The sequence below is a fragment of the Lipotes vexillifer genome, unplaced genomic scaffold, assembly GCF_000442215.2.
Source record: "Lipotes vexillifer unplaced genomic scaffold, Lipotes_vexillifer_v1.1 scaffold664, whole genome shotgun sequence".
NCBI classification, from domain to species: domain Eukaryota; kingdom Metazoa; phylum Chordata; class Mammalia; order Artiodactyla; family Lipotidae; genus Lipotes; species Lipotes vexillifer.
The window spans coordinates 146,412-155,447 of record NW_006782421.1 but is presented as its reverse complement, the minus strand read 5'-3'; the positions used below and the strand labels follow the sequence as shown (position 1 = coordinate 155,447).

At 40.7% G+C, this 9,036-nt stretch overlaps 1 protein-coding gene across 1 annotated transcript in view; it reads right to left on the bottom strand.

Annotated features, from left to right (window-relative positions):
* ABCA5 (ATP binding cassette subfamily A member 5) overlaps positions 1 to 9,036 on the bottom strand; it is a 53,427-nt gene that overhangs the window by 23,094 nt on the left and 21,297 nt on the right. Inside the window, exons 17-19 of the mRNA XM_007455265.1 lie at positions 7,964 to 8,083; positions 5,010 to 5,211; positions 2,451 to 2,620 (exon numbers count right to left, since the gene is read on the bottom strand). Of these exons, the coding sequence (XP_007455327.1) occupies positions 2,451 to 2,620; positions 5,010 to 5,211; positions 7,964 to 8,083 (492 nt within the window). The remainder of the gene's footprint in view (positions 1 to 2,450; positions 2,621 to 5,009; positions 5,212 to 7,963; positions 8,084 to 9,036) is intronic.

Here is a 9,036-nt window from a genome sequence, read left to right as displayed (position 1 = left end):
TTTTGCGGTACGCGGGCCTCTCACTGTCGTGGCCTCTCCCGTCGCGGAGCACAGGCTCCGGACGCGCAGGCCCAGCGGCCACGGCTCACGGGCCCAGCCGCTCCGCGGCATGTGGGATCCTCCCGGACCGGGGCACGAACCCGTGTCCCCTGCATCGGCAGGCAGGCTGCCAACCACTGCGCCACCGGGGAAGCCCAGAGCTCTCTTTTTGAAGAAGTATTTGCTCCCCATTAGCTAAGACATGATTAAGAACATTGGCTCTGGGACCAGTCAGCATGAATTCAAATCCAGGTCCAGACACGCAGACCTCAGAACAGAGCCTGACACACAGCTACTGCGCCAACTGCAGCTGCTGCTGCTGCTACTGATACTACTCGCATTCAGGGTTTACCTATAATATGTGAGATCTGGTTAAACAGTAAGAGTACAAATCTATCTGGCAATTTTATGTAACAAGGTAACCTGCCATGCTCAGAGAGGTAGGAGCCAGGGTGTGGAGTTAGGTGGCATCACTCCCTGGAGGGTTGCTGCATGATTTGCACAGAGAAACTGTATAAATGTCAACTGCGTTACTACTCTAAAATAGTAAAACCCATAACCAGGTCTCCATCTATATTCTCTAAATAGCCTGGAGCTAAGGGGGAGATTCTGAATCCTGCCCGAGGTCTAAATCCATACCAACATGCCTGATGAGTGGAAACAGTTCTCTGTCCATCATCACAAAAGCCAGGATTCAAGGACGGACAAGTGTGGCTTTGAGAGAAATCAAAACCAAACAAAGGAAAACACTAGCAGTAACTGAGCAGCATGGCCGGTGGCTCAGACTCAGCAACAAACCCGAGTGTCAGAGAGAAGGGTGCTTTTAGTGACAAGACATCCACTCCCAACCTAGTGCCTTAACTGATCTCTCATTTCCAGATGCCAGAGATGCTCTGTCCTCTCGAGAAGAGGGCTCTATTATAACTGAGGGAACGGTATCACCCGTGATAACAGAAAGCTTTGCCAGGAGGAGAAGGTACCACCCAGTACATACACACAGGGACCAGTGAACCCAAAAGGAAATGTGCCTTTAGGGCCAACAACAAGGTCTAGGAAAATGTGAGACAGATAGGTAGAAAGACAGACAGACGGATGTAAGCAACTCTAGAAATACTTAAAATTAACAGATGGGACAAAACTTTGAAAATACTATAATTTCTGCAGATCAGTGAGAGTGAACGCCAAGCAGAAATACTTGAGATAATGTACAATTCCCCAAACACACACAAAAAGTCACAATATCAGAGTGTGAGGCTCCATGTAGTACTATCTTTCAGCAATGTGAAATGTACATTGAAACCAAAATAAGAATTCTAATGGGAGCAATAAATTGAGAAACATAACATTTTCTATTCAAGAGTGTTTTCTATCACTAAATACCTTCTTCCTCCAAAAGAATAAAGGTTACGTCACAAACAGAGAGCTAGAATTGAACAGTGATGATCGTAACGGCCATCTGTAACTGTCCCTAACTATGACTATTATTTTAACACCGGGCAAAGCTTTTCAGTTCATAGTGAATCAAAAAGGAAAGATACTAGAATGCAGGTGAAGTGTTGGGAAATGTTAAACTCCAAAGAATTCGTGCGCGTAGAAAGGGTATACGAAATGCAACTTTCCAACATAGTTCAGCAAGATAAGCAAATGAAGCTGCTTCTGTTTTACTGTAAACTACAGAGTTAGCTCACTTTCCTCTTCAAGAACCTTGGGACTATAAACTATCCACACAGATGGGAGATGGTCTAGAAACATCTAATTCACGTCAAATTCTGAATTAGGTTTTAATATTTTGAAAATCGAAGTCCTCTATCAGGTTTTTAAAAATTTATTCTGAGGTTTGCGCAAAGCCGTATGTTTTAAAATTTCTTTCATATTTGATTTAATTAGGTAGTAAAAAGAATCAACAGCAAGTCCAAAAACATCCATTACAGATTCAATGTATTTGATTATAGAGATTTCTAAGACAATTGTCCTTAGTTCTAGTTTTTCAGATAGTCCTTAAAAATCGTTTAAACACTTCTATTTAGATATATAACTGCATAAATATTACATGCCGTAACTCTTTCTAAAGAGGGTTTTTCAACTTCTGAAGTTTATTTTGCGCATATAAACTTTGAGATGAAACATGCTGCTCTGAGAATAATGTCGCTACTCTTATAAAAGGAAAATTTATGATTATATACAGTATAAGTCAGAATATTTTAAAAACTGTCATCTACACTTAAACCAAAATTTCATTTCTGTAATATATTACTCAGCATCAGTGAGGAGTTTTACTTAATTTAGGTTCATGCACACAGACCATGCCTTTAACATATATATATATTTCTAAAATCCAAATCTCTGGCCTATATCTACCTCTCACCCCAGGCCCCACCAACACACATTCACAAACCTGCACATACTCTCACCGGTAGAATTTTGAAGAAGCAGACTTGTTCTGTATTTATCAGGTTTATCTCCAGGTTTTAGGAAGTATAAGTCTGGAACAAGTTTGACAGGAACAACAGCATTTTTAAAAGAGTGATGCACCAAAAACATAAAAATCTGAACTGCGAAAAAAATTAAAAGCAGAAGCAACCTGAAAGGAAAAAAAATACACAGTTCAAGGCACATTAATATGTAAAGCTACAAAACAATCTTCCTTCACATGACAGTTAAAAGGTACGCATTTAAAAAAGAAAAAGAAAAAGAAAGAAAATAAAAGGAAAAAAAAAAACTTGAAAAATTCACACTTGGGAGTAGAAATCCGACTCTCCAAAATGGTCTCACGACAATAATGGAAAGAAAGCCAATATTCAATAATAAAATTAAAAGTTATAAAAGTATATTTTGGATCAGAGCCACGCTGAAATTTTTATAGGGCATGTAAACCTGTAGTTATAACTTAAAAAAAAATACACATTATGTCACATTTATATCTCTATTCTCCTGAAGGAACTATTCCCTGCCCTACCTCTATTCTATGTACTCTCCAAATATGTTAGAAAATATATGATACAAAAATATTTTAGATACAGTGAAGAAAATAAAAATACAGTGAAAACTCTGGATGACTGGTATCTTTGAAATGTCATCCTAACCACATCAATTTCCATTTCTCCTCTACAGTGAGTTATAAGGACCATGATGTGCAGCTGGCCCAGCACATAATTCTACTATAACCACTCAAAATGCCCTTCCACCTGAGAGACGGGTAAATTTTTTTTTTTTTTTTTTTTTTTTGCGGTACGCGGGCCTCTCACTGTTGTGGCCTCTCCCGTTGCGGAGCAAAGGCTCCTGACGCGCGGGCTCAGCAGCCACGGCTCACGGGCCCAGCCGCTCCGCGGCATGTGGGATCTTCCCGGACTGGGGCACGAACCCGTGTCCCCTGCATCGGCAGGCGGACTCTCAACCACTGCGCCACCAGGGAAGACCCGAGACAGGTAACTTTTCATCTCAGCCTGCAAAATATCTCTACAGTGTGTGTGACAGGTGTCACAGCAGTGGGTAGAGAGAGCTTAGGTTATCACATATCAGCATTTTATAATTTTCAGAAACCCTATAATTTTAAGTCATTCTTAAATCGTTGTAAGTGGACCTATATCAGCACTGCCAGAAGCATAGTGCGTTGAACTCTAGTTCCGTAATAAGTTAGTGGGTGTTTTAGGTTAAAAACAAAATTCATGATTAAAAACTATCTGGAAACTCCAAGTTAAACAAAGTTGAAATGATTTCTTTACCATAGAACGGCTCATGTGTTTTTACATGCTAATGGACAAATCTTTAAGAGAGGAAATGTAAGCTACAATATTTTCTACATGCATGGTCAATACAGATTTGACCATGGAACACTTCTCGTAGTAGGCTGAATGTCTGTCACCCTCCTCCCAAATTTATACACAGAAGCCCTAAGCCCCAAAGCGATGGCATCCGAAGATGAGTCCTCCGGGAGGTCATCAGGGTCAGATGGGGTCACGAGGGCATGGCCTCAGGACAGGATTGGTGCCCTGTGCACACACAGTGAGGGGGCGGGGTGGGGGTGGGGTGCCCAGCTGCAAGCCAGGAAACGTCCTCAACAGGACCCGACCACGTGGATCCTGACCTCACTCCCAGTCTCGGAAACTGTGGGAAAATAAACTTCTGCTGTTGAAGCCACCCAGTCTTTGTTATGGCAGCCGGAGCCGAGATTCTTTTATCGTTTTTCAGGGAGTATTTTATGAGAGTAGTATTCAATTAAATAAACGGACACAAAGGTTTTTCTCTCACTAATGCTGACACAGGAATAAATCAGACACGTGACTGACATTTCTTCGATATTTTTGGGCAAAAAGCAAATGAATTCAGCATATTTCAAACATATAACAAAACTCTTATTCTTGATTATTAAGTTTTATTTCTACCGCCATTCTGGATCTAACAAGACAGCGTGGTGTATAAAAGTACTTAACGTAACTTCTAAATAATTCAGCGTCTAGCAGCCCATGGGAACCTAAGTGACAGACGCGGCTAAGTGGAAAAGACGTCATTTTGATCCCAGTTCTACCCGCTATAAGCCCTTCTTAATATTTCCGTTTCTTCACCTGATAAATAAGGATAAAACTTATTCTTCCTGCTGTTTACCAAAAAACGGTCATAAATATTAGTAACAGAGGCAAAACAACTGTGAAAAATGTAAACTCAAAATAAAATTTAAATACAATGACAGTGATTCAAAAATTACACAATTAGAGAAAATTATTTGTCACTCCCTCATTTTATAGATGAGACCAAAAAAATGCTAGTTTTAAAAAAGAGTTAAGGCTCTAATGATATCCAATGAAATTACTAGAGGTATAATTTTTTTCTCTGACACTGTGAAATTACCATTTTAATCTTTCAAAACCACACAGATTATTTACACATGTCTACATTTTAAAGACTAAGATAGTAAATCTAGTTTGTATCCTTAAAAAAAACAACTCATCAGACGGAAGAGCCAATATACTTACACTGATCTCACTGATTTGCTTTCACGTTTCAAGGTAAGGAAGTGAAACTTTGCAATTTTAAACACCTGCTGTTTCCAAACACTCATGGTGCTCACCAGAGAAGCCTTGGTTTCAGAAAGAATAAGCAAGCTCTGCTCCATTTCATCAAAGGGTTTTGAATGCAATTCTTCCTCTGGTGGCCGCTGAGTAAATACACTATAATCTATTTGCCAAAACAAAACGATAGAAACTTATGTTATATTCCTTAAAAAGATGAAAACCTTTCTGAAGCATGTAAATTTCAAAGCAGCAAAACACCTGGCAGTGATACAGGACAAAGGGGACAGCCATATACTTTGGCAATATTATCAAAACTGAACATGTGCACAGCTTATGACCCAGGACATTCTCTCTCAGGTACAAATCCAACAGAATTATGTACAGAGGCTCACTGAAACACATGTACAAGAATATCCTTAGCTAGTACCCTATGCAATAGCCACACGCTGGAAAGAACCCAAATGTCTGTCATCAGTTGAAAGAATAAGTCATGAAATATTCCTGTAATGGAATAGTGTAGAACAATGAACGTGAACAAACTACTGTATAACCATAGTAGCTTGATCTTACAAACATTACGTTAAGTAAAAGAAACCAGAATAAATATAAGCAAAAGAGACATGCGATATGATTGATTCCATTAGACCAAAACCTGACAAAACTACTGGATGGGGACAGAAATCAAGATACGTTATTTTCACAAGAGTGATTTGACTTAAAAGAGACGAAAAATAATAAAAAGAGACGAAAACTGGTTTCGGTATGAAGAAGGACTTAGGCTAAGTTTAAGAAATGAGCAAACATTAAAAATTTTAAGAGTGGAGCAGAATATACTGTATAAAACAATATTTAAGTACAACCTGGCTGCCTTGGCATCTTACCAACTCAACAGCCTGAACGGATGACTCAGCAGATGGACAAGTCCAGTCCCTGTCTTCCCGACACAGCGACTAATCAAACTAAAAGCAGGTCCTGAAATACTGCGTATCACAATCATAGTACTCAGTGAGCTCCAACTGGCCTTCTACAGAATTTGATATATACTAATCTTTGAAAAATAAAACAATTAAAATCGACCAAACTGAAAGCAAGCTGATGTTAGAGGTAAATTTATTTTGCATAATGGGCTTAAAGGTACTATAGAGAAAAGTGAATAACACCTGAACAGAGCTCACCCTTCTCATTTTCACTCCCACTCTCTTCCCAGACGTTTCTGGAAACTACCTCGTATGCCTCAAAGTACTGAGCAACACACACACAAGCACCTTCTCCACCATCCTCGGTATTACAGACATGTGCACTGCTAACGCATTCTATATCCTGACCTCTAGCTCCCTTTATTCCGTCCATGCCCATACCTTTATCTCTACTCAGTTTCATCAAACTGACAGATGCCCAAATTTAAGATCTTGCTATCGCTCCAACTGATCCAACATTTTCACGTGAACTTTCCTTCTCTAGCTGCAATCCGCCCCTACGTCCTCATCGTGAGCTCACCTTTCTTCCTCCACGTTTGAGAGAAACATTCTTTCTCCTTCACTCTCAGGACCCAGCACCACACCAGTCTCGCTACCCTTCAACCCATGCTCAGCTTAAACCTCACGGATCTCGACCGCACCACTGAAATCACTCGTGTCAAGGTCACGACCGGCTCCCACCCTTCCCCATTCCCCGTCTTCTAAGCTACCAAACCCCCCTTTTGTGCCGCCATCTTCCTCTTCACAGCAGTCAGCAGAGAACTGCCCACTCGCTCTTGCCTCAAACACCACGCTGCCCCAGCTCCCGCGTCTCCTTTCGTGAAGACAGAAAAGGCACTACTGGTGCCTTCCCGGTCAGCCCTCCCTGGCCCTTCACTGCTCACCCTCGGGGCTTCCCTCCACCGCGTCCACGCTCACCACCGAAGCACCTCATCAAGTCCCACAGGGCTATCGGTACACAGGCGGATCCAGCGTTTGTACCTTGAGCCCAACGCCCTCCTTTAGCTCCAAGTGTGTGAATCAAACAGCCCACAGGCATCATCTCCACTGGGATGTCTACTAAACCTCTCCACAGTATAACCGAAATTCACACCTGGAGTCCTTCTTTCCACAAACCTGCTGCTCCCCCTTTCTCAGGAAAGGGCAATTCCATTTCCGGTTCTCAAGCCAAAAGCTTAGACACTATTCTTGACCTCCCGTTCCTCAACCCCTAGCGCTAACCCATCATCTGCAGGTCACCAGCAGTGCCTCTAGGAGAAGCCCGCGCTGTGCATGTTTCTCTCTTGCCACAACTATCCTAGTTCAAACTAAGACGAACTGCAATAGCTTCCTAGCTGCTCTTCTGCTTCCACACTTCCCTTAAATCCACTCATCATTCAACAAGCGGAATGCAGTTTTTAAAAAAGCAAATCAGATCACGCGACCCCTTTGCTTTCAAACTCTCTGGTAGCTTCATATCACACTAAGAAAACAAACAAAATGTTTTTCCAGACTAAACATGTTCAAAGACTAAATATGATGTGGCCCCTGACCTCCAGCTCTGAGCTCACTACATGCTACCCTCTCCTTGGCTCTCCACGGCGGCCTTTCTTTGTCATCAGAAACATCCAACCCATCCCTCAACCAACACCTCTGCAGTAGCAAGTCCCTTTATCTGGAAGGCTCTGCGATGAAATCTCACTTTCCTTGCCGTTCAGGCCTCACTTTAGGTATCATCCCAACCCAGTCCCGCCTGAAGTGCCATCTAAGCTATCTGCCTCCTGAGACTGCCCCACTAATCCCTTCATAACTCCTATCACTCTCTGTAAATATCTATTTACCTGTTTATTTCTACCCTTTCTTCCCCAAAATATAAATTCCACATGCTTTACAGTTGTCTGTCTTGATCACTATCTGTCTGGCTCATTGCCTAAAACGTGCCCTTAGTTTTGTTTTTACCTGCTTGGTCAATTTCCGCTTCAACTTCTAGCTTTAAGAATACATCTTCCAAAGTCGTCATGGAAACACCATAAGAAATAACACCCAAATCTGAATGAGTGTCTAGAGCAGCAAATAAACCTAAAGGAGAAAAATCAAAGGGCGTTGTGTCATTAAGCACACTGTCATGAATTATTCTAAAATGTCGTTTTAAAATAGCATATGACTGAATTTACTGGGCTGGCACAGTGTTCTCAAACTGGTCTCAGGATCCCGTCAACGTTCTTAGAAATTGCTAAGGACCCCAAGGAATGTTTGTTTCAGGAGAGATGTATCTATTAGACATGCATCATAATATAAATTAAAACTAAGAAATATTTTATAGACAGAATGATGGGCAGAGAGTACATTACACTGACACGTACTTCCATTCAGTTAATTGATGGTCCCTTATTCTCAAAAGGAAACCATAGAAAACCGCATAGAAAATTTCTATCTACTTATAGGAATGCTATGGGAATTCTGCATAACATATCTTCAACAGTAAGAAATATCCTTTTGTTTATTAAGTCATCTGTCAACAAATAAAGGACACTGAGTTTGAGTTCCTCATCAAAAAGCAGAAAACTAAATGTCACAAATAAAATAATTCAAGGGTTTACCGTATAATAATGTAATTCATTATGAAATCATGAAACTGGAAAAGAGCTTAGGACTTATACAAACAACTGTGTGTGTGTGTGTGGTGTGTGTGTGTGTGTGTGTGTGTGTGTGTGTGTGTGTGTGTATACACATTTGTGTGTGTATGTATGTATATATTTGTGTATATGTATATTTATATTCTTATTCCCAGAACAAAAAAAGGGAACCATTTCTTTCTTTCTTGACAATAAAACAAACAATTATTTACGTAAGTTAACACACTAGTTGGAGTTTCTTGCATGCCATTTATAAAAAAAAGAAATGTTAGCTTACAGCATTTCTGATTTTCAAAAGCAAAATAAAGCAGGAACGGGATATTAACTCTGGCGACCTGCGAGCGCGTAAATAGTATATAGAAAAATAAACCAACTAAATTAAGAAAACTCATCCCC